At 44.8% G+C, this 26,202-nt stretch overlaps 1 protein-coding gene across 3 annotated transcripts in view; it reads left to right on the top strand.

Moving 5' to 3' along the window:
• Positions 1 to 26,202, top strand: part of TBX5 (T-box transcription factor 5) — a 92,867-nt gene that overhangs the window by 58,230 nt on the left and 8,435 nt on the right. For all 3 annotated transcript variants that reach the window (XM_083417466.1, XM_083417467.1, XM_083417465.1), the window contains exons 4-8: positions 5,972 to 6,091; positions 7,975 to 8,122; positions 17,701 to 17,853; positions 19,198 to 19,289; positions 23,844 to 24,070. In XM_083417466.1, the coding sequence (XP_083273592.1) occupies positions 5,972 to 6,091; positions 7,975 to 8,122; positions 17,701 to 17,853; positions 19,198 to 19,289; positions 23,844 to 24,070 (740 nt within the window). The remainder of the gene's footprint in view (positions 1 to 5,971; positions 6,092 to 7,974; positions 8,123 to 17,700; positions 17,854 to 19,197; positions 19,290 to 23,843; positions 24,071 to 26,202) is intronic.

Here is a 26,202-nt window from a genome sequence, read left to right as displayed (position 1 = left end):
GATTCATTTCAGGGCTGTGTGTGTCCTCGGAGGGAGGGACAGTTCCTTTGCGAACCCCAGTGAAATTAAAAGAAGCATTTCCGGGTGCGTTATAGTAGCCCGGACGTGCCTTGAAGACTTCTGCCCAGTGAAAAATACGCAGGATCTGATGTCGCATAAAATGCAATATCAGGAGTGACAGCGGAGCTCTCGGAATAGATTTCCTTGCAGGAATATTTCGAAGAATTGACCTTAAGGTTTGTTTCTCCTGAGATCCCCCCCCCCTTTTAAAACAAGTTTAGCTGCTGCAGCAACTCTTCCAGTTATTTTCGCAGGGTAACCATTGCAATAATCGAGACAAAATGAAACCATTTAAAGGCCCGCCAGTTTCGGTGGCACAATCCTGACCATGTCAGTTCAGAAGTACGTAAGCCCTACTCAGAGTAGATCCACAGAAATGAATGAACGAAGGTTATTTCCATCTGACTAGGACTTAGTGTTTCAACCCAAAGTGTTTCCCCTTTTCTTAATGTGTTTGTTTGTGTGTGTGTCATAAAAGCACAAACAACATTTCGCTCAAGCTTGCTCTGGCTTTGTTAATTAGTTATTTATGTATCAAGTTTAGGGACAGGTGAATGCTTGAAATTAACACAGTGAATACTATGTATACCATTAGACTGCGATTCTGCGCTCAATTACTTGCGAGTAAGTTCCACAGAACTTCCGAGTAAAATGCATAGGATCGTACTACGGGGTTCCATTGCGCCTCTCAGTTTTGCGCGCGCGTTATAGGCACAGTAAGAGATTTGGCATGTTTTCTCATATATATATGCGCAAATCTAGACCCAATGACACCAAAACAATCAGATCTGAACAGGGTCCTTCATAAACTATTTGGCCTCCTCGCCTCTATATTTACCATAGTATAACTCGCAAGGGCGCTATCTCTACCTCTCAGTGTTGAGGAAAAAACTGTGTTTTGATCCCGCCTCCAGTTATGGTGTTCCCAAAACACTCTCCACCACAAGCGCTGGAGGTTATGCTTTAAGGTTCAGTTTCTACTCCAGCTTTGAAATTAGTCCTGTTGAAATGATTGGCAGGGTCTGACTGGAAGATTCTGCGTTTGAGGAGTTTAGGATTTGCTGCAGTTTATTCTCTGTTTCCGTTTCAGAACACAATGTTGTTTCTCCCCCTCCCCCTCGTATAAATATAATATTATATTATATTATATTATATTATATTATATTATATTATATTATATTATATTATATTATATTATATTATATTATATTATATTATATAAGTCTGCTATAAGAATGCTTTAGAATTAAGATGGATAACTATAATCACTATTGGTTACTAGCCACCCTGGCTATGTTGTACCTCCACCGCTAGAGGCAGTATGCTCCAGGTACAGTACTGTACTAGTTTCTGGAAACGATAGGCGGGGCGAGTACTGTTGCGCTCAGATCCTGCATGTAAGCTCCCCATGGGCGTCTTGCCCCCCCCCCAGTTATAATTTATTACATTTTCAAAAAAATCATATATACATTCCAATACATAATATTATTTTCTGTTTTGTCGACTTCCCACCCCATTTCCCATTTTTTTATTGCTTCTCCTTGCTGTAACCTATCCTCTCTCTCTTATACCATAACAACAATGCAATAATCTTTAATTCCTTCTGTTGCTCTTGTTCAAATCCTGCTTGCAGTGGCGTAGTGTGGGTTGTCAGCACCCGGGGCAAGGCAAGCAATTTGCACCCCCTAACCCGGGGCAAGGCAAGTAATTTGTGCCCCCCGCTGCACTTTCCCTCCTCCAGATAGTCCCTCGCTCTCTCTCCGCACCGCACCGCACGCCTGGCACCCTCCCCTCCACAGTGGGCGGCGACCCGGCGGCTCAGATCGGATTCGCACAGCCAGCACTGCAGTGAGAGAGAGTGAGTGAGCCAGGTAGGGGCAGAGAGCTGCGAGTGCGAGCGCACCCCCCCCGATGTTGCGCCCGGTGCGGCCGGCCCCCCCTTCACCCCCACGCTACGCCACTGCCTGCTTGCAAACTCATCATACTATAATATTTCTTTAAATAGTCCAAAAAAGGCTTCCATCCTTCCACAAAACAGTCATCATTAGGTTCACTTATTTTAGCTGTTAACTTTGCCAATTCCATGTTGTCCGTCACTTTACTTATCCATTCTTCTTGGGCAGGAACGTTTTCCTTCCAAATTTGTGCATAGAGAATCCTGGCTGCTGGTGGTTGTATTTTTTAACTGCCCTGTGATCTTCGGATGAAGGGCAGTATGCAATTTTAATAAATAAATAAAATAATAGATGGGCCGTTGCCTGATCCACTAGGATTCTTCATAGATTCTTATGTATAAGCATTCGTTAGCGAACGGAGCATTGATTAGTTCACATCCATTGCATCAGCCGCAGGGGGAAGAAGAGAGCAAAGTTCTACTGCAGTTTTGGTGACCCTGCTGCCACTCACTTCTAAGTTCTGAGGATGCAAAGAACTGCTTAGTGGCACAGTTTATCTTAGCAAACAGGATTTTCAGGCACCCCTCCTTGCTTTTTATATACAGTGACTACGTGACTACCATTGGTTTCCCACTGTCTTAGCATGTCCATTTAAATTTCCATCTCAAAAGCAGTTCAGCAACATAGGAAGTGGTCATCCATTGAATCAAACCCTTGGCCCATCTAGCTCTGTATTTTCTACATGGGCAGGAAATGATTCAATTCAAGATGTCAGGTGGGGGACATTCCAGATCCTACCTGGAGATGCTGGGGATTGAACCCGGGACCTTTTGGATGCAAGGCAAATGCTGTACCACTAGGCTACAGCCCTTATTCATGTTTATCATGTGGCACAGTGTATATGCCTTTGTGGAGGAGAAGCAGAGTCCGAGGAAATCTTATACCTGTCTACCTGGAAGTAAATCTGATTTGGTTCAGTTGGACTCACTTCCAGGTACAGGATTGCAGCCTTTGGTTCCTTCCATTTCTAGATTTATTGTTAATTGGATTCTGGCCTAGAATTGAAATAGAAAAAAAGAGACAATTATACAGTTTCAAACAAGTTTATTCCTGTGGTTCTTTTGGAGGAACCTTATAGACAAGTTGTGTTGTATTGTGTTGTGTGTATATATGGGGGGTTATTGGGTTGTTGTTTTTATTTTGATTATATAATTTGTGGTTTCGTATTTTGATTTCGTTCTGTGAACAGCCCTGAGACCTCCAGGTATAGGACAGTATATAAATTCAAATAATAATAATAATAATAATAATAATAATAATAATATGTACTCATATATACTCAATGTTATGTATGTATATTGCATATAATTTTTATGCAGTGAAGTATATTTTATAGAAATAGTTTATATATGCAAATGTACATGCACACATGCAAACATATAATTATATCCAAAGGTCTGTTGCAGCAAGAGTCTTAAAAGACTTTTAAATTTAAAAAGGAAGAGCATTTATAATGTTTTAGAAGTGCGATTTTATTCAGTATAATTTTGGATGCCACAGAAGTGTTTTAAAGTCTCTTGCTTGTGTGCATTGATATTGTAATAGACCTGTGGTGCTAAGATGTTTAAGTATAGTAAATGTTAGGATTTAATTAGAACTTGTATGCTATAACTGGGATATGTTATAAGGCAGTCTCAATGTGTATTAGAAAGGAAGTTATGGAAGGGGGTTGAGGTGTTTAAATCATGCTTATGTGTAAAGACTGCTTGGACTTTGAGAATGTAATCAAGATCCATACGCATTGGAATGTGTGTTCCTACTTCTGAGCACCAGCAATTAGCATGTGAAGAGTTAACCTATGTAAATGTCCTAAGTGTGTACCAGTCTTTAACTGTAGTCAGTCAACAAGTGTTGATGGTCAGGAGAACTCCTTTGTTAGGTGACACCTGAGGGGGTTAATCATTAGTATTTCAAAGCATCAAAAGAACTGACCATTAGAATGCAATAATAATAAAGGAATAAAGGAGGCTTAGTGTTTAGGAGCAACAGAATGAGGAGAGATGCCTTAGGCTGGAGTGCTGCACTGCGGTGGGGAGCAAACCGCTCTTGAGATGACCATGCTGTAAGATCTAGACTCCCTCCATGCAGACTGAAGGAGTAAATATGTGAATATATAGCATTTCTTAAAGCTGTGACAGTCTCTGTCATGTCTTCAATTCTCCAAAGGAGCCCAATGGGCTCTTGCCTCTGCTTGGCAGAGAGAGGGGCAGCCACCCAACTTTTGTAAATAATATAAACATAACTGTTAATCTCAGGGTTGTGGGTTCGAGTCCCACATTGGGTGAAAGATCCTTGCATTGTAGGGGGTTGGACTAGATGACCCTGTGGTCCCTTCCAACTCTACAAATCTATGTTTCTGTGAATCTGTTAGTCTTTAATGCTTAACAAGCCTTCTTGTGGCTTTCCACATAGGTTTTTAAAGTTATTTTTACAGCAGTACACTTACAAAATACAATTGCAAATACAATTGCAGAGAAGCTTACAGAAATCAGTAGTAAGACAGGTGTGCAATCTGAAAGACACAACATGCAAGGAAAAATGGAGAGAGACGAAGGAAGAAAAAAATAAACAAGCTCTGCTAGTAGCTCTTAAAATTCCAGTCCTCCTCCTCCTCCTGCTCCCCAACTGCTAAGGAGGACATCTGTCTAAACCCCTGAGAATTGCTGCCAGTTAGTGTGTTGACAATAATGAGCTAGATGGGCCAATGGTCTTACTCATAATTAGGCAGCTTCCTATGTCTTAGGGACATGGCCGTAGCTCAGTGGTAGAGCATCTGCTTTATGTGCAGAAGGTGCCAGGTTTGATCCCTGGTACCTCCAGTAGGTTTAAGGACACCTGCCTGAAACCCTTGAGAGTTGCTGCCAGTCAGTGGGTGTAGATAATGCTGAGCTAGATGACCAACAACCCAACTTGGTAAAAAGCAGTTTCCTATCCTCCTACCCTTCCTTGTGAGTTGCATTGCCTTGTAAGGACCAGCCAGAGACCTTCATGGCTATGTTGAACACTCTGAACCAGGGATTGGGAAGCTAGGGCTCCAATTCCCATCCAGCATGGCCAGTGGTCATTTTATAGCGGGTGGCACTGTGGGTTAAACCACAGAGCCTAGGACTTGCCGATCAGAAGGTTGGCAGTTTGAATCCCCGCAATGGGGTGAGCTCTCATTGCTTGGTCCCTGCTCCTGCCCACCTAGCAGTTCAAAAGCATGTCAAAGTGTAAGTAGATAAATAGGTACCACTCTGGTGGGAAGGTAAACGGCGTTTCCGTGTGCGGCTCTGGTTCACCAGAAGCAGCTTAGTCATGCTGGCCAAATGACCTGGAAGCTGTACGCCGGCTCCCTCGGCCAATAAAGCGAGATGAGTGCTGCAACTCCAGAGTGGGCCATAACTGGACCTAATGGTCAAGGGTCCCTTTACCTTTACCTTAACATCTTGGAGGCCACAAGCTCCCCACCTCTGATAGCTCTTTGTTCTATTTTGGAAACTGTATGATAGCATTTTGTTTTCACTTGGTTTTGCTTTGGGCTGTTTAAATTACTTTGCGACTTTTACTCAGGATTTAGAAGTGCTGAATTCTGGTTAGAGAGTGCTATAAATTACACAGATGCATGGGTGAGAAATTATTTAAAGGCTTCAGATATTGGATGACTTATTTTGAAAAAAAGAGAGGGAGGAAGCAGAAAGGAGAGATAGGAATCTTAAGCAAATTATTTGAAGTAAGCCAACCCGGAAGTAGCAGGGTATACTTATGAGTAAATGCTTAAGATTGCAGCTGTAAGAGAACTTACTGGTGGATTATACCCCTTAATAATAACAGGACCTCATATGAAATGTTTATTTTCTGGTTCTCAATCTTGGTTATACTATGAAAGACTGTAATTGAAATTTGTTCCAGAACAAATGTTTTCAGATCAATGCATCTCTCTGCTAATATTTACATGTATTTTCCTTCCTTTTTAGGCGCATGTTCCCCAGCTACAAGGTGAAAGTGACGGGACTCAACCCAAAAACAAAGTACATCCTGTTAATGGATATTGTCCCCTCTGATGACCACAGATACAAATTTGCAGATAATAAATGGTATGCAGCCTAATTCTGTTTTGTAGATAGGGCAAAAACCATGCAAGATTAAAGGGTTGAAAACAAAATCTATACAGAGCAAAGCCAAAAGCTGCAATTGCTCTTTGGTGTGGCGTGGGATACCCTGCTCCTTGGACTAAGAACATTTGTCTATACATTAAAGCAGAGTTGAGGAAACCACAGGCTGAGGGTGGCCCTTTAGGCCTCTCTATCTGGCCCTTGGAACTCTTCACAGACCCCACCCGTTACTGGCTCTGCTTTGCACCTTGAGTGGTTTTCCTTGGCTGGAAGATGTGCTCTCATAATGCCTCTCATTTGCCTGGCTGGAGCATAGAGCAGTACAAAGCGAAACAGTCCAGAATTCAGCCATTTTGCATTGTGTGTAGGGACAGCTCTAAATACTGGGTGGCACACAGCTGAATGACACTGTTGGGTAGGTCTGTACCACTCCAGACTTCAGATAGGACAATACAATTCTTGTCATCTTTCAAATCCACCAGACTTTGCACATTCAAGAATGTGATTCCTTCAGCTGTAGCACGTAATAGGGCAGTCTGTTCTGTCAGTGGAGGTATGTCCAGTAGGGCAAGTGGGGAAATGCCCTATCAAGCTAAGTCTGTCCTCTGCCAGCCTCCGCCTGCCCACCTCCTTACAACCAGCATCATGGGTAGTGCTGGCTGTCAGTGTCCTCCTCCCCAGTCTCATAAAATTCAGCAGAGAGTATGGTGGGGACAAAACCAGAATGAATTGGCTCTACCTATCATAGACCAGGGGGACGCAGGTGGTGCTGTGGGTTAAACCACAGAGCCTAGGACTTGCTGATCAGAAGGTCAGCGGTTCAAATCCCCGTGACGGGGTGAGCTCCCGTTGCTCGGTCCCTGCTCCTGCCAACCTAGCAGTTCGAAAGGACGTCAAAGTGCAAGTAGATAAATAGGTACCGCTCCGGTGGGAAGGTAAACGGCGTTTCCGTGCGCTGCTCTGGTTCGCCAGAAGCAGCTTAGTCATGCTGGCCACATGACCCGGAAGCTGTACGCCGGCTCCCTCAGCCAATAAAGTGAGATGAGCGCCGCAACCCCAGAGTCAGTCATGACTGGACCTAATGGTCCCTTTACCTTTACCATAGACCAGGCACAGGCAAACTTGGCCCTCCAGATGTTTTGGGACTACAATTCCCATCATCTCTGACCACTGGTCATGTTAGCCAGGGATGATGGGAGTTGTAGTCTCAAAATATCTGGAGGGCCAAGTTTGCCTAGGCCTGTCATAGACCAATCAGTAACTCCACCAGGCATTTTCTATGGCTCCCTCTACTGTTGGCCTCCATGCCTTCCATCCTACTAGTCCCAATCAGCAGCAGTCTCTACTGCATTCCATGTCTTCAGGACTCTATCATCCCTCTCTGCTTCACATTATCATTATTGTCATCTGCAATGTAGTGCAGTCTGTTGTGCCACCTCCAGACTCTACCACTTTAGCTACTGCAAAATTAGTGAAGGGATGGGGCATGTCTGAGGAATAGGACTGGGAGGGAAAAGCCATTTGACAATTCTTCTCTTTCTCTGGGTTGATTCACAATTACATTTTGCCCCACTCTTTCCTGGCACAGATTTGTGCTTAAAAGCTCCGTGTCCAAGCAGTTGCTGTTGGTTTTTGCTCTGGAGCTTTCCGTGCAAAAGCTTTAAAAAGCAGGGTTTCATGGGGAACTCTCTGGAGCAAAAAAAAGGGCACTTGGACATATAACTTTAAAGCATGGGCCATGCCTGGAAAGAGTGAAGGAAAGATAAATGCGGATAAGCCGCTCTTCCCTCCTCTGATTTGCAGCCTTTTCTGATTTTCTAACATAGTTGAGAGAACACCAAACCCACTGTGTTGATTTTGGTTAGGTCAGTGACTGGGAAAGCTGAGCCTGCCATGCCGGGAAGATTATATGTGCACCCGGACTCGCCAGCCACTGGGGCCCATTGGATGAGGCAGCTGGTCTCCTTCCAAAAACTCAAGCTGACCAACAACCATCTTGACCCATTTGGCCATGTAAGTACCTGGCAGATTTAATTTCATATTGGCTGATACAGACTGACATTGGAGCTCTCCTCAAAACAAAGCAAACTCCAGCTTTTCAATCAGAGCTTAATTGGATCCATACATATACACCACAATAGGATTTAGCAATCTTAAGCTCCTGAAATATGAAATCACGGATGGTGACTCTAAGCACCTGCAAAGTGTCTTTCGTTTGTCTCTGAGGAATCACAGCCACTCCCAGTAACAGGGAAGAGATGGAGAAGCTGCGACCTAGCTGTTGTTAAGACTACAACTCCCATCAAGCCAAGGCAGCGAGATGAAAGGTCAGGGACCATGGGAGTTGTTGTCCAATGACACCCAGAGCATCACAGGTTTGCCCCATCCCTGGTTTAGGTGTAGAAACTTCTAGGCAGCCTTGCATACCCAACAACTCTTCTTCTCATTTTAGAAAGTAGACATTTTGGGCCATGATCCAATGGCAACAACAGAGAAGGTGGATACAAACTTTCACTTGATTTCACTTTGTGCCAGATTGCAGCCTAGATTACAGGTGGACAACCTGTGACCTTCCAGATGCTGATGGTCTAAAACTCTCGCCATGCTGGCAGGGACTGATGGGATTTGAAGTCTGACAAAATCCGGAGGTCCGCAGGCATTCCACTCCTTGCCAAGATAGATAAATTGATGGCGAGTAAACCCCAATGAATTCTCAGTTGAGTAGCTTGGGTGCTGTGTAAGGGAATGTGCCTGTTGTGGCTTAGACTGTGTACATCCTGTATCTTTAAAGCACATTTGAAGCACAGTCTCATCCTTAAACAATCCTGGGCTCTAGAGTTTACCCCTCGCAGAGTTACAGTTCCTAGCAACCCTTCATAAACTACGGTGCCCAGAATTCTTTGAGGGGTAAAACATTCTTTGAAGCTAGAGTGTATATGCAGCGCTTGCGAAGGAAAATGAGGAAAGAGGTGTTTTTTTAAATAAAAAACTACCTTTATTTCAGAATTGCAACTAATATTTCTGCTGGTGAGGGGGATATGGGTCAAGGAGTGCTCTGTTTGCAAAAAAGGGAAGCATAAGACAACATATGCTAACAAGATGTCGTATCTAATAAAGCTGACATTATACATATTGTATTATTTATTGGATTTGGCGTTTATAAAATAATAAGTAGAAACAATGTAGGAAATTACTGTTTTATATGTTCACTTGGTAAGAAAGTCTCTTGATTTATCTGTGCTTCCACTGCTCTTTTATTTTCTTTCATGTACACCTCTACACATATTGCTTGAAGTCTGATTTCTCAAAGGGGAATAATAGAATTGTAGAGTTGGAAGGGAGCACGAGGGTCATCTAGTCCAACCCCCTGCAATGTCTGAATCTTTTGCCCAATGTGGGGTTCAAACCCACAACCATGAGATTAAGAGTCTCGTGCTTTACCAACTGAGCTATCCCAGAAGCATGTTCTAAGCCTCCAAATGCCCTGGGAATTATTCTTATGCTCAAGCCTCAACCTAGGGATGGCGGGGGGGAGAGAGAAATTGAACTGCATTCTCATTTAAAGAGGAACTGACATAATTCACCCTTTCTGACATGAGACACAGCCATCCTCCAAAATTTGCACTTTTCTGAATGTTGAGATGGTCTAGCCAACTACAAAAATGCATATATTTGGATAAGGTGCATGGAAGGATGCATTATGTTAGTGAAAAATAACATGCAGCAATGCATTATATTTGGGAATGCTGTTTTGCAAAAGTGCGTCTTTTAACCAAAATTGCATACAAACATGTTGCACATTAGGATAAGTTCACACAAAAACGCCGATACATTTTCTGACATTAAAAAAAAAATCTCAAAGTGATGTGGAGAACTGAATTTAAATTAAAAAAGGAGAGAGAGAAACAGAGAGAAACTGAAATTGACAAATTCACCCACTCCCTACCTAAAACACAGGTCTCTTCTAAGCTCAGATGGGTGGAGACAGAGGGAGACTGTGATATTTTTCAACAATGAGAGAAAGCTCCTCTGTGTATGATCAGAGACAGCCTGCACTGCATTCTTTTCATCCAACCACATATTGATTACTGTCCTTTCCCAGCACTGAAAACAGGTTGCTGTGGACAGAGGTGTACCTGGTGCGATTGTTTTTTTGGTCACAACCGCCCCCGTTGCAATTTTTGGGAACGTTGCCCAGAATTGTTGACCTTTTTCTTAGGGAGGGTTGGCCGTGAAACAGATACAGTGTGGGTGCCAGCGCCGCCCACCGATTGCGAAAATCCGACCGCCTATCGCATAAAATTGCCCACCGGGGATGTGAGTGCTGACCACTGGGTGGGTGTGTGTGTGTGTGAACGCCACTTGCCAGGGGAGGGGGAGGCTGATTGCTGGCCATATTTGCGTGATCAGAGGCCGTATTTTCACGGCGGTCACGCCAATTGCGAAAATCCGCCCGCTGGGTGTGGGGATTTTGTCACCCCCCCAGGCATGACACCTGGGTCGGACCACACCCCCTGCACCCCTCTTGTGATGCCCCTGGCCTGTGGAATCACATAAGAACAGAATTGGAAGAGGGCCTCCGAACTAGTACAATGGTACTTCAGGTTACAGACTCCGCTAACCCAGAAATAGTACCTCGTGTTAAGAACTTCAATTCAGGATGAGAACAGAAATCACATGGTGGCGGCATGGCAGCAGTGGGAGGCCCCATTAGCTAAAGTGGTACCTCAGGTTAAGAACAGTTTCAGGTTAAGAATGGACCTCCAGAACGAATTAAGTTCTTAACCCGAGGTACCACTGTCAGGTGCCCTGCTTAAGTACAGGACCTGCTATTCAAGATACAGCTGCAGCAGTTCTGACCGCTGGTGGTCCAGCATCTTCTGAAATATCCCCAGCAAAGGAGAGCCAACTGTCTCCTGAGGAGGTCTGTTCTCTTGTGGAACCACTATTCCTGCTAGGAGGCTTCTGTTGATGCTTAGCTAAAATCCCCTGCAGTTCTAGTCTCTCCCTCTAGAGCAGGCTTCCTCAACCTTGGCCCTCCAGATGTTTTGAGACTACAATTCCCATCATCCCTGACCACTGGTCCTGCTAGCTACGGATCATGGGAGTTGTAGTCCCAAAACATCTGGAGGGCCGAGGTTGAGGAAGTCTGTTCTGGAGTAACGGAGGGCATTTTTCAATTGAGGTCTACGTGCTTTTGCTGCCTACTGTAGACTGACTGCCAGAGCAGCAGCAGCAGAGAGAGAGAGAGCATTAATGTTCAAATTCTTTCCACTAAGCTGAGGCTGACAGCTGAAATGCCGAGGGATGGGCGGCTGGGAAGCCTGAGCTAGGAAGGTGTTTAACAGTGAATAAAGTTGGTCTTAATTTGATGGAAGTGTGCTTGATGCATCTTGGTGGCAGCCGCGCCCTGTCAACAGTTGGCTCTAATTGAGCTCCGGCTGCACAAGTGGTGCCTGCAGACACGTGGAGGGGAGATGTGAGATGAAATGGGAGACAGCAGCGCCTTGTAAACAAGGATCTGTACAATGTGCTAACTGATCTAGTAACCTAGATTGAAGTGCAGCCGCCCAGCCCAGGTTACAGTTTGAATTAATCCTCATGCCTCGCTGGACTGACATCACACACACAAATACACACACACACACTAACACATCCCCAGTATTCTAGTCCAGGATTAATTTTAGCTGTGCATGTCTTGGATTTAGCTTCAGAACCTATTTTTGGTGTTAGACCTTGGACCTTAAGGAGGAATCAGAGCATGTACAGAATGCCTCTTCTGCTCCTCCTCCTCCTCTTTTTTAAGGGTTGCAATCCTAAACTTATTTATTAAGGGATTCAGGTCTATTGTACACAATGGGAATTGTTTCTGAGCAAACATGCATGGGAATGTGTTGTGATTAATTATAACTTGCTTCTAAATTATCTTTGACTAAGGGCAGCAATTTCTAGTTAGTTTCATGCTGTGCCTTCTCTTGTTATAACCTTGAGCAGTGCAATCCTATATTGTCCTTTCAGAAGTCTGACCTACTGCCTGACCCAGGGACTTACGTGCAAGCAAGCAAATGTGTATAGGATTGCAACCTTTTTGTAAAACGCTTTGAGGTTTTTGAAGTTTTCGCCTAACAATCAAGCAATGTATAAATCTTATGAAATAAAGAAACAAACCCGAAACATCGAAGAATCTTGTGGCACCTTTAAGACAAATGTATTATAGTATAATAATAATAATAAATTTGTTGGCTGTAAACATGCGACAAAACCTTTCATTTGCTTTGCTGAAATAGACAAGGGTGAAATCTACACACATATAAAAATGTTGTGAAAATGCTTTTTTTTAAAAAAATAAAACATTGAAAAATATATTGAATTTCCCATAGCTCACTGTCGCCATCTAGTGTCACATTTGCATATTGCACTTTACAACACACTTAAAATGTTTTATTTGCAGCTGTATAGCTGTGTCCTAAGGCAGCTAGCCCTCTGGAAACAGTTACAACCTTAGCCTTAAACATTTAATAGCTAAACGGCATGTTTGTGTATGAAAGACTACAGTTAAGGAAGCGTGATCCTTCTTTTAAAATATTTAGATATCTCTGTCAGTCAGAATAGATTCCAGGGCAGACTGCAAACCTTTACAACTATATCAACCAGACAAAAACACAAATTAGAAACAAGCTGTAGATTCATGATAGAAAGAACAGAAATACTTAAATTGCTTGAGGTTTGACTTGGTAGCCACTGCAAATGTATTTCTCTATACTAGGTGTGGGGAACCTGTGACCAGTTGAAGCCAGCCCATTAGGACACATGAAGAACAGCCCCCCCCCCAGCCCCAGTCTGCCCTCAGCCAGTCCCCACCTGCTTTCCTTGCTGGTTATAACCAGATCAGGCCCAGGGCATGCCTCCAACTTCCTCCTTCACCTTAAGTCTCAGTGTTGCTTTTGCAGAACTGAGCAGGGAAGAGGACGGGGTCAAAAATGGACTTACTTGGCTCTGCCTGTTACTGGCTGTGGCGCCACCTACAGGTGGGCTCCTTGTCTTCTGCCCTACCAGTCCCAATGAGCACCAGCCATCACCGCATGTGGTGCTCAAGATGCCGTTGGAGAACATATCCAACCAGCCTCAGGCAGCATAGAGTTGTAGCCTGACAACACCTATATCCTCCAACTCTTCCTGAGGACATCACTCCATGTTGTAGGAGAGAGGTTTGACATGTTTCAGTGCTTTCATCTCCTGGAGACAAGAACAAAACAACCTTCCCTGCACATAGAAAGCTAGCATGTCCTGGTGAGGGACATTCTTCCCTGATGTGGCAGTTTTGTTTGTGCAATGAGACTGATAGTTGGCTAAGGGATGCTGGGAGTCCATCAGCTGAAGATCACTGATGTAGTTACTACTAAGCTAGATGGACCAATCGTCTGACTCAGTATAAGGCAACTTCATCCGCTCTTCACTAGGATGTGAGGCATATTTGAAGAAGGGCTATAGTTCACATGTCTAGCAATTCCTTGGCATGCAGTCTCGTCAGCTGGTGGGTTGTGGCCTGATTCAAGGTGGGTCACAGCAGGAGTGCTACCACCCTGCAAATATATGGTGAAAGATTTAAGAAATTGGTACCCACCGGTGGAGGAAGAGGTGTGCGGGGTGAGCGCACTGCCCCCGGCAGCATGATCCCAGCGGGGTGCCATCGCGGCTGCTCCCCCGCCTCTGCTGGGTGCCACACCCCTACGGGTGGTGCACCACGCCCCCAGGATGCGCACCAGCCCCACCCCCGTCTGCTCCCCGCCCCCCCCGGTGCCGGAGCATGCAGCTCTGCCACTGTTGGTACCCCATTTGGGTTAAAAGTAGATCCTGGGTTTGAAAAGGTTGAAGACTTTGATAATCTTTGGTTGCCCTTTCTGGAATCACATTAGCAGTAATTCCTGCATTGCAGGGGGTTGGACTAGATGACCCCTTGGGGTCCCTTCCAACTCTGTGGTCATTTTTCTCTCTCTTTCCCTCTCCTCTCTCTCTCTCTCCCCCAAACTCCTAGCTTAGGCTGGGGTGGGGGATGTGCAAAAGGCTGTTTATTGAAGAATTTTATATGGGGTCTCATCTAGGCCCTTCACGGCCTAGGACCCTCGTACCTACGGGACCTCCTCTCCTGGTATGCCCCACGGAGGACCTGAAGGTCCATAAATAGCAACACCCTAGAGGTCCTGGGCCCTAAGGAAGTTAGATTAGCCTCAAACAGAGCCAGGGCCTTCTCTACACTGGCGGAACGCTCTGTCTCACGAGACCAGGGCCCTGCAGGATCTGATTTCTTTCCGCAGGGCCTGTAAGACAGAATTGTTCCGCCTGGCCTTTGGCTTGGAGTCAATTTGATTCGCTCCCCCTCTTTCTTTTTTCCTTTCTCTTCCTGTGATGAGGCTGCATTTTAATGTTTTAATGTTGTATTTTAGTCTTGTTTTTTAAGCTGCACTTCAATCAACTTGTTTTTTATTGGTTGTTAGCCGCCCTGAGCCAGGTCTTGGCTGGGGAGGGCGGGGTATAAGTAAAATTTATTAATATTATTATGGGCATGGATAGCTCAGCTTGTAAAAGCATGGTGTTGATAATGCCAAGGTTGCAGGTTCGAGCCCCAAACGGGACAGCAGCATAATCCTGCATGGCAGGGGGTTGGACTAGATGATCCTCAGGATCCCTTCCAACTCTAGGAATCTATTATTATTATTATTCTTTCTTTCTCTCTCCCCCCCCCCAACTCTGCGCTCTCTCTCTCTCTCTCTCTCTCACACACACACACACACACACACACACAAACACGAGAGAGAGAGAGAGAGAGAGAGAGAGAGAGAGAGAGAGAGAGAGAGAGAGAGAGACTCCTGGCTTGGGGTGGGGGACGCGCAAAGGGCAATGGGCGCTCCGACTGGGACGCCCCTTCCCACTGGGCCCAACCGTCTCCCTCCCTGCCAAGCGGAGCCCGCGCTCCACAACAATGGGAAGCGGGGAGGCGCGCGGGCGGCCCCCTCAATTAGGAGAGCCGTAATGAAATTAAAAACCATTAGATCGTTCACCGTTGATGTCTGCGGCTCTCCGGGATGTCAGAGCCGATTTGGCTTAACCCCCCGGATGAGAGGGGCTTTGCGAGCAGCCCTGACGTCCCGAGGCCCCTGGCTGGCGCAGGCCCCGCGGGGCAGCCTGCGTCTCCCTGTCGCCAGAATCGACGGCAATCATTGTCAGGAGGGAGGAGGAGAAGGGACGGGCGGGCGGGACCGATACGCTCCCCGTCTCCTCCTCCTCGCCCCTGGAGATTAGGCTTTGGGGAGCGCCGGAGATCTGCGGGACTTGGGTCGGCTTGGAAGGCTGGGGCCGGGTGGGGAGAGGCGCTCGGGAGGTCCTTCCGACGGGCACCCCCCCTCCTTCGGCATTCCTTTCAAAGGACAATGGGGAGATGGAGGGGAAGGATGGGAGGAAGAGATGGGGTCAGGCGCCCTGGCGCATTCGTTAACCCCATGCCAAATGCCCATCCTGCGTTCTGGCCTTCGCTCGCCTTTGGTCAATTTCCCCCTGTTCTGTTTTGTATGTGTGTGAGAGACAGTTATTGCAATTACTATTATTTTAACACGGAAGCAAAAAATTCTAAAGCAACTGCCTATGACGGAAGAAATGAAAACAGAAGCCTTTAGCAAATTGTTGTTGTTTTCGATTTTTTAGATATTGTGTTTCAATATTAATGCTGCATTTTAATTGTTGCAACCCACCCTAGGACCTTAGGCGATAAATAGTAATACTGATGATGATGATGATACTTTTATTCTGGTTTTATTATATGTTTTGTGTTTTTATCTTGTATTTTTATGCTGTGAACCACCTTGAGATCTGAGGATGAAGGGCGGTATACAAATTTTAATAATAATAATAATAATAATAATAATAATAGGTTGTATCTAATGTTAGTCCTGCTCTGAAATTAACAGAATGAATGACTAACTTAGGTTTATTAATTCCTGTGGCTCCAGCTGAGTAGAGCTTAAATTGAATACAACACAGTGTAGAAGAAGAAGACAAACAACCACAAGCATATATTCTGATGCAGTTACATACCAGGAGACAAAGGGAAACAGAAGCCTTTAGGACATATATTTATGTATTACTCAGACATATTCACAAGCAAACACTCTGATGCAACAATGTACCAAGATAGAAATGAAATCAAGGCTTTAGGAATCCCCTTAAACGAAATGCCTGTAGGTGGTATTCAGTGCCAATCTTACTCAGAGTAGACTCATTCAGGTTAGTGGACATGACTGGTTTAGGCTCATTAATTTCGATGGATTTACTCGGAATAGGACTTAGTTGAATACAATCCTGGGTAAACAGGAGTGATTTCAGACTCCATTGCCTGATGATGTCAATGGGAGTTGCTAACTAGTTACTACTTAGGCAAGAATTTACTATTATTTATTTGTTTCTTTACTCATACAAATGGCCCAGAGCAAGTCACGAACACCAAAACAGTGGTTCCCAAATCTCACTGCCCCCCACAAACCACTTGAAGATTTCCTAGGGTCTTAGCAGACTGCTTGATGATTTTTCTCCCTGTTTTAGCAATTGTGCTAGAGGCTGTATGGCTTTTAATTTCATCTTAATTGTTTCTTATAAATTATATTTTGATTTTACTACACTAGGAATCCCACAGAACTGCAACAGTAACACAATACAGGAAAGAAAAGAGCCGATCAAAATGCAATTAAAAACCACTGTGATTATTTTTTTAAACTGGGAAGACATGCTGTCTCCCATTTTCTGCTATGAATCCAGGCAGACCCTCTGAATGATAGCTGGTGGTCTGTGGACCACAGTTTGGAAAACCCTGGTTTATCAAATAATGCCATTAATGGTGGCTTTCTGCATGGAGTTTCATCACAGGGTAACTTGTTTTGCAACCCCCCCACCCCAGAATTTGCTGCATTTCCAATTTCCCAATGTATCCTGATTAGGGTACTTGTTGTGCTCTGTCTGATGCCAGAAGAGAAGACTATTGATGGCTACTAATTCAGCCAGCTAGCCCTGGTGATTATCTAATGCTTATTAGATGGATTTCCCCTAAATTGATTTCTGAACTTTGAATTTTATTGTTATTAATGTTTTTATACTGTATTTTATGCTGCTGCTACAATTAAGTGTTTTAAATTTGTTGTTAGCTGCCCTGAGCCCGGTTTTTGAACCGGGAAGGGCGGGGTATAAGTAAAAATTTATTATTATTATTATTAGGCACGGCTATGCTCTGCCTCCACAATACCAGTTGCTGGAAACTGTGGAAGGGGGAAAATAATAGAATTGTAGAGTTGGAAGGGACCCTGAGGATCATCTAGTCCAACCCCCTGCAATGCAGGGATATGCAGCTGTCCTGTATGGGGATCGAACCTCCAACCCTTGCGTTATCAGCACCATTCTCTAACCAACTGAGCTATCCTCCTCAGTAGTTTCCCACAGGCATGTGGTTGGCCTCTATGACAACAGGATGCTGGGCTATATGGGCCATTGGCCTCACCCAGCAGGTTCTTCTTATGTTCTTACAATGTCTCCTCCTTCTTCCCTTCTAGATCATCCTCAACTCCATGCACAAATACCAGCCCAGACTCCATATCGTCAAGGCGGATGAGAACAATGGGTTTGGCTCAAAAAACACAGCCTTCTGCACCCACGTCTTTCCAGAGACGGCCTTTATCGCTGTGACGTCCTACCAGAATCACAAGGTAAATGATGGCGCCTTTGGAAATATCTTCTTGGAAATTGGAACATGGCTGAGGCAGAGTCCAGCGTCCTCCTCTCATGGTGGCCAATCAGATGCCCCAATGGGAAGCCCAAGCAGGACCCAAGCCCAAGAGCTTGCTCCCTTGCTGTGGTTTCCAGCAACTGCTACTCAGAAGCATTACTCCCTCCATCTGTGGAGCAGAGCATAACCATCATGGCCATCAGTATCCTTGCCCTTCATAATTTTTTCTGCCTTGAATGTTCCAGCATTCAGCTTCAGCGAATGCCCGTGATTGCTAGCATTTGGGCCAGTGGTGTAGCGTGGGGGGTGCAGGGGGGCCTGGCAGCACCGGCCGCAACATCTGGGGGGCGTGCGCTCGGACTCGCAGCTCTCTGCACCTACCTGGCTCACTCACTTTCTCTCACTGCAGTGCTGGCTGTGCGAATCCGATCCGAGCCGCCGGGTCGCCGCCCACTGTGGAGGGGAGGGTGCCAGGCGTGCGGTGCGGTGCGGAGAGAGAGAGAGGGACTATCTGGGGGAGAGACAGTGCAGCAGGGGTGGGGGTGGGGCGCAAATTACTTGCCTTGCCCCGGGTGCTGACAACCCACGCTATGTCACTGATTTGGGCGATACGTGATGTTGCAGTGCATGATTGTTTTTGTTTTAAGAAGGCTTCCTTTTTGTGTTTAGGCCAATCTCTTTGGCCCAGATGACGGACCGTTGTCAGAATAATAATAATAATAATAATAATAATATATTATTTGTACCCCACCCATCTGGCCGGGCCTCCCCAGCCACTCTGGGTGGCTTCCAACAAATATTAAAAATACACTAAAATGTCACACATTAAGAACTTCCCTAAACAGGGCTGCCTTCAGATGTCTTCTAAATGTCAGGTAATTGTTTATCTCTTTGACATCTGATGGGAGGGCGTTCCACAGGGTGGGCACCACTGCCGAGAAGGCCCTCTGCTTGGTTCCCTGTAGCTTTGCTTCTCTCAGTGAGGGAACTGCCAGAAGGAACTGGATCTCAGTGTCAGGGCAGAACGATGGGGGTAGAGACGCTCCTTCAGGTATACTGGACCGAGGCCGTTTAGGGCTTTAAAGGTCAGCACCAACACTTTGAATTGTGCTCGGAAACGTACTGGGAGACAAGGTAGGTCTTTCAGGACCAGTGTTATGTGGTCTCGGCGGCCGTTCCCAGTCACCAGTCTAGCTGCTGCATTCTGGATTAGTTATGGTTTCCGGGTCACCTTCAAAGGTAGCCCCACGTAGAGCGCATTGCAGTAGTCCAAGAATGAACAAGCCCCCCCCCCGACTATCTTCCTTCTGCTTTCTCTTTTCAGATCACTCAGCTCAAGATTGAAAACAACCCCTTTGCGAAAGGATTTCGAGGTAGCGATGATATGGAGCTTCATAGAATGTCGAGGATGCAAAGGTAAACATTTTCACAGTGTATAATGAACTGGGAACCCTCTTCAGCCTGAGGGTCACATTGCACCCTGAGCCAGCTTCTGAGGGTCACATGTCTGTGGTGGGTGGGGCCAGAGGGAAAAGAGGGTGGAGCCAATAGGTTAGGGAAGTGCTTCTTTTCTAAAAAACCCAAATGTTTAAGGGTACTCTCATTTTCCTACTCATATTGAAATGCTGCCCCCAATGAGGCCAAACTTAGATTCACAAAATGTTTAGGGGTATGCGTACCGCTGTGTCCCCCCAGAAAAAAAGCGCTGGGTTAGGGTCCATCCACACTTCCGCTTGTCCGGTCTGGAAAACTCCCCCCTAGTGATAAATTGGTGAGAACCCAAGTTGCCCTTTGCTCTGATTGACCGCTATACAGCCATTTCCACTGGGTGAAAGCAGAAGGACAAGAGGAAGTCTGGGAAAGCCCTTAGCTTCTACAGATGCTATATCCTGCATCTAGGCAAGCAAGAGGCATTGTTGGAGTGGAAGGATGCATCCCATCCAGACAAACAAACACATTTGCTGAAAAGAGCCTGCTGGATCAGGTCAGTGGCCCACCTGATACAGCATCCTGTTCTCACAGACAGTAGCCATTGACAGTCTGATCTTCCATGAGGTTGTTTCTTTCTCTTTCAAAGACATCCAAGGTGGCAGTCATCATTGCTACCTCTTGAGGAAGTGAGTTCCATAGTTCTACTATGCACTGCAATGGAGAAGTCCTCTGTTGTACAGTGGTACCTCGGGTTAAGAACTTAATTCGTTCTAAGCTCTTCTAATGTTCTTATGCCTCAATGCCTCTTATGCCTCAATATGCCTTCTAATGTTCTTATGCCTCAATATATATATAGTGGTACCTCGGGTTAAGAACTTAATTCATTCCAGAGGTCCGTTCTTAACCTGAAACTGTTCTTAACTTGAAGCACCATTTTAGCTAATGGGGCCTCCTGTTGCCGCCGCGCCGCCGGAACACGATTTCTGTTCTCATCCTGAAGCAAAGTTCTTAACCCGAGGTACCATTTCTGGGTTAGCGGAGTCTGTAACCTGAAGCATCTGTAACCTGAAGTGTCTGTATGCCGAGGTACCACTGTATCTGTCCCGAATCTTTCAACATGAAGCTTCATTTGAATGTCTGTGTTTTCATGGTATGAGAGAGGAAGAAAAAACTTTTCTCTATCTGCTTTCTCCATGCCCTGCACAATTCTATCATGTCACCTCTTTCTTGCCTTCTCTCTAAATGGAAAACTCCCCAGCGCTGTAGCCTTTCTTCAAAGGGTGCCACTAGATCCCCTTGATCATTTGGAAGAATATCCCTTCGATAGTCAACTAAGTTTCATTTTCTTCATAAATTGGAGACAGAATTCATTGTGACTTAATTGGACACACCATTCTGCCTTTACAAATCTCTCTCTCTTTCTCTCTCTGTGTATTTATGTAATGGATAAGGCTCCTAAAATATGAACAGTTTTAAAAAAAATTATGAACAGGTGGTCATCTCCAACTTCAACTTGCTCCCGACATAAATGTAACAATGAGATTCTGGATGCGACATGCAAAGGCAGCCAGGAGTCTTGGCTCTCAGACTGTGCCTCTTTTTCTCAGACAGAGAAGAGCACATGTTTCTAATCGGCGTAAATGCTCTGTCTTCCCTTGTATATATATTTATAGGTCCCGATCATTTCCCTTTTCTGAGAGGGATGTTTTTGTGAGATGATAGCCATGCTCAGGACTTTGTCAGCACAGCTGGGAAACGTATGAGAAGAACCTCCTTTCCCCTCACCGACTAATTCTGCTAAATATGCCATGAGCGCAGTCATGGGGAAGGGCCATAGCTCAGCAGTAGAGAACCTGCCTTGCATGCGGAAGGTTGCAGGTTCAATCCTTGGCATTTCCAGGTATGGCTTGGAAAGTCTTCCTGTCTGAAATTCTGGGAAGCCTCGGCCTGTCATTGTAGACCAGGGTTTCCTACAACTCTCAGCATCACTAGCTAGCAGGACCAGTGGTCAGGGATGATGGGGGCAGCAGTCCAAAAACAGCTGGAGACCCAAGTTTGGGAAACCCTGGTGTGGACAGTACGCAGCTAGATAGGCCAGTAGTCTGACTCAGCACAGGGCAGCTGCCTATTTATTTCAGTCCTTTACTCAAATCAATGTGTACTAGAATCTGACATTCATTTTTGGGGAAGGAGGCGATAGTGTACCAGTGGTACCTTGGGTTAAGAACTTAATTCGTTCCGGAGGTCCATTCTTAACCTGAAACTGTTCTTAACCTGAGGTACCAGTTTAGCTAATGGGGGCCTCCCGCTGCTGCTGTGCCGCCAGAGCACGATTTCTGTTCTCATCCTGAAGCAAAGTTCTTAACCCGAGGTACTATTTCTGGGTCAGCAGAGTCTGTAACCTGAAGCGTCTGTAACCTGAAGCGTCTGTAACCTGAGGTACCACTGTAATGAGTAGAACACCTGCTTTGCATTCAAGCAGGTCCCCGGTTCAAGCCACAGAATTTCCAGGCACGACCATGTGTATTCTCTGGAGAGCTGCTGCCATTCAGTGTCGACAATCCTGAGCTAGAAGGCCTGACTCTGGCAGCTTCTCCCACAACTTGGGCATGGCCTTTGCTTCTAGAAAGCTGCCATATTACCAGGCATGCCCTCTTGCCCCAGCAGTTGAGGGGGCTGGCACCACACGACGTGCGACGGGTCACACACATGCCGTGCTGCTTGCGCGAGTGACATGTATACATATCACTGCAGATTATTGAGGGCCCTGGCCCCCTCCTGGAAAAAAATTGGGGGTCCTTGGTCCCACCCTAGATGGTGCCCTTGCATATTACTGACCCAGTCCCATTAGTACCTTTAGCTCAGTATTCTTGACACTGACTGGCAGCAACTATCTGGGATTTCAGGAAGAGTTTCATTCCCAGTCCTGCCTTCAGCTGATGGAGATTGAAGCTTCAACCTTCTGCATGCAAAGCAGATGCTCTGTCACTGAGCTGTAGCTATTGTTGTTGTTGTTGTTGTTGTTGTTGTTGTTGTTGTTATTACTATATCATAGAAACATTGAGTTGGAAGGGACTACGAGGAATCTTTTGCCCAAAGTGTATCAAGCCACTTTAAACAACCCTGGCTTTTCCTAAGTTACGTTCATAGTGGTTTAATATTCAATCCCTTTTCCCAGGGAGCTCTGCAAATTATAGCTCTGGGAGGGAAATAGGCATCCCCCAAATAACTCTCAGCATCCATCAAAATTTATTTACACTGTTGAGTTTATCTTAATGGTACCAGTGTTTTTAAATAAACATAATTTTCACCCATATATTCAATAAACATTTTCCAGTCTTCTTTAAACGTATGTTCTTCTTGTTCTCTTATTCTGTATGTTAAATCTGCAAGCAGTGAGTATTCCATCTGTTTATGTTGCCATTCTTCTTTGATTGGGACCTCGCTTGTTTTCCATTTTTTGGCTAGCAGAACACGGGCTGCAGTAGTAGCATACATAAATAATCTTTTTTGATACCTGGGAATTTCGCTCTGAATTATCCCCAACAAAAAAAGACTCTGGTTGTTGTTTTTTTGGAAAGGTACCTTTAAACATCCCCCCCCCAATTCATTATATATCTTTTCCCAATACTCTTTTACCCTTTTACAAGTCTACCACATATGGTAAAACGTACCCTCAACCTCATTACATCTCCAGCACTTACCTGATTCAGACTTATACATTTTAGCAAATCTACTTGGAGTTAAATGCCATTAATAAATGAATTAAAATAATAACTCTCAGCACCCTTAACAAGCTGTATCGTTCCCAGGATCCTTTGAAGGAAGCTATGACCATTTAAAGTGGAATCATAGTGCTTTAAAGGTATAGTGCAGACAGGGCTGGATTTAGGTTTGATGAGGCCCTAAGCCACTGAAGGTAATGGGGCCCTTTATATGTCCAGCTGTCCTTTGTCAACAACAAATTATCGCTGCTTTTTTGTGTTGAATATATGCTATATGGTAATTTACGGACCTAATGCTGTTTTAGGGGTTGTTTTTAAAAATCTGGAATGGATTTTGCATTACTTTTTGCATTAATTTCTATGGAATCCATTTTGTATTACTTTCTTTGGAAAAGCACGCCTTGGTTTTGGAAGGCTTTGGTTTTGGAACAGATTTCTGGAACGGATTAAGTTTGAGAACCAAGGTACCACTTTATATAGAAATGAGCAAACCAGTGATATTTTAGGGAGCAGGCTAGCAGGCGGGGCCCATTTCTTACATCATAGGAGCCTATACAACACAAAACACTGCTGCTGTGTGTAGGTTTTATTTCATTTGTTTTTTATCTTATATTTTGGAAATGTACATCCAGTTGTTTTCCCTTTAATTTTTTTGGGGGGGTTCCGAAGAGAGTGGGGCCCCAAGCTATAGCTTGTTTAGCTTATACATAAATCCAGCACTGTAAGCTTACTATAAGCCAATCCAGAAGTAGCAGGGTATACTGAGTGCAGATAGAGCATAAGTAACTGATGAAAACATTGCCTGTGTTTTCAGCAAGGAGTACCCAGTGGTTCCCAGAAGCACCGTCCGGCAGAAGGTGGCTTCCAACCACAGCCCTTTCAGCAGTGAGAACCGGGCGCTGCCTGCCTCTTCCAACCTCGGGTCTCAGTTCCAGTGTGAGAACGGCGTTTCCAGCACTTCCCAGGACCTGCTACCAGCTGCCAACTCGTACCCCGTGTCGCAGGACCACGGCCAGATTTACCACTGCACCAAGAGAAAAGGTCAGGCCCTTTGAGCAAACCTCACCTTCCTGGAAGAGAAATTAGGTCCGTTTTCCCTTTTAGAGGCAAATCTATCCAATTGGCACTCCCCCAAACAATACAGGAATCAAATCGCAGCTGCCCTTTCAGAGCCAAATTTCGCGACACAGATTCCCCAAGCAAACAGTGTTTACAAAGATGCATGGGTTAGGGGCAAGTACGGTACTTAAAACAAGGAATATTTTATGGAAAATAACATACAAAAAGGCATTACATTAGGGGAAACTGCTTGCGAAAATGTGTACCTTACTCAAAGATGCATGCCAAAATTAAATTATCTACTGTATTATTTTATTATTTGTTAATCTTATTAGTAGCTCTTTTTTTTTTTACAATAGTAATTCAAAGTGTCTTACAAGAAATACACAACATACCGACGTCAAAACCAGCATAAAGAAAAACAGAGAAAAAACACAAAAATGTGTTTATTAGGAGACCTTCTCACTAAAATGGTGAATTTCCATGAGGATTTCTTAAATATAGTAAACAAGTTGCAAATTGATGCAGGAATGTAGAGAAAATCCAATATTAGAAAAAAATGAGAAACCAATAAAGACTGAAATGGGCAGATCCCTCTTCTTTGGGTGGCAGAGAGTCCTTGGCATTTATTTATTTATTGAGTCCATATTACGGATCTCTTCTGCCTGTTTAATGACTACAGGGATGGCTCGGGATGGCTAAGAACAGGAGGAGAAATTTGGTTTGGTTTGCCCTTTGAAGTGAACCTATCTAATTTGTGCTTCTTAGAACAGTATGCAAACTGAAAATTCACACTTCTCTGAATTTTGCAGTGCTGTTTCCCAAGCAGTGGTACAGTGGTGCCTCGCAAGACAAAATTAATTCGTTCCGCGAGTTTTTTCATCTTGTGAATTTTTCGTCTTGTGAAGCACGGTTTCCCATAGGAATGCATTGACGGTTTTAAGAAAAAGGCGCAAGACGTTTTCATCTTGCAAAGCAAGCCCATAGGGAAATTCGTCTTGCGAAGCAACTCAAAAAACAAAAAACTCTTTTGTCTTGCGAGTTTTTCATCTTGCAAGGCATTCGTCTTGCGAGGTACCACTGCACCTCGGTTTAAGAACAGTCCTGTTTAAGAACGATTCGGTTTACGAACTCCGCAAAACCGGAAGTGGTGTACCAGTTTGTGAACTTTACCTTGGTCTAAGAATGGAATCTGAACGGTGGGAGGGCACTGGCGGTGGGAGGCCTCATTAGGGAAAGCAGACCTCGGTTTAAGAACAGTTTTGGTTTAAGAACGGACTTCCAGAACAGATTAAGTTCGTAAACCGAGGTACCACTGTATTGTGTGCAAAAAATTTGTGTTTTTGGGGAAAGTGTGTGTAAAAGTGCACACGTATCAGGGAAGATAATGTACAAAAATGCATTTTGTTAGAGGCTTTATCGCCTGTCAAAATGTTTTCGTTAGGGAAAATTGCAGGCGGATTGCATAGCAAAACAATAATTGCATACAAAATTCCATACAATTCCCAAACTCCATACAATATCCGACCCATTCCAAAATTTCCCATTGCATGTCATTCTAAAATTCCGCGCAGTTGCAGACAGTTTTTTGGAAGTTCCTTTGCATACAAAAGCCTTCCCTTCCGATGGGCAGGCAAATTGTGTACAAAAAGGTGCATTAGGAGATGCACTCTGAAATGCTGGTGGATTATTGTGAGACCTTAAAAAAACACGGATGCAGAAATGCAGCAAACATAATTTCAGACTGGGGAAAAAGAGAAATGGAAAGAAATCAGAGTGGACAGGCTTGTACATTCACAGTGATGGCTGCCTCCCGCACCCCCCGCCCTCTGTAGCATGCATGTATTTGCAACAGAAACAAGACATCATTCCGACTCCCTCATCCTCCCACCAACCAGTGCTTCATTTCTCCAATTTGAACTTTAGTCCATCTCCATAGGAAGCTGCCTTATTACTGAGTCCATCTAGCATTGTCTACCAAGAAGCAACAGCCATAACCCAGTTGTGGGGGGAAATGCAGAACACCAGTAATTTATCCAACCAGAGATAGCAAGCATAGAAAGCTGCCTGAGTCAGACCACTGGTCCATCTAGCTCAGTGTGGTTGACACTGAC

Source organism: Podarcis tiliguerta (genome assembly GCF_965153285.1).
Source record: "Podarcis tiliguerta genome assembly, chromosome: 16".
Lineage (NCBI taxonomy): Eukaryota > Metazoa > Chordata > Lepidosauria > Squamata > Lacertidae > Podarcis > Podarcis tiliguerta.
The sequence above is the reverse complement of the archived record's forward strand: the minus strand, read 5'-3'. Positions and strand labels throughout refer to the sequence as shown.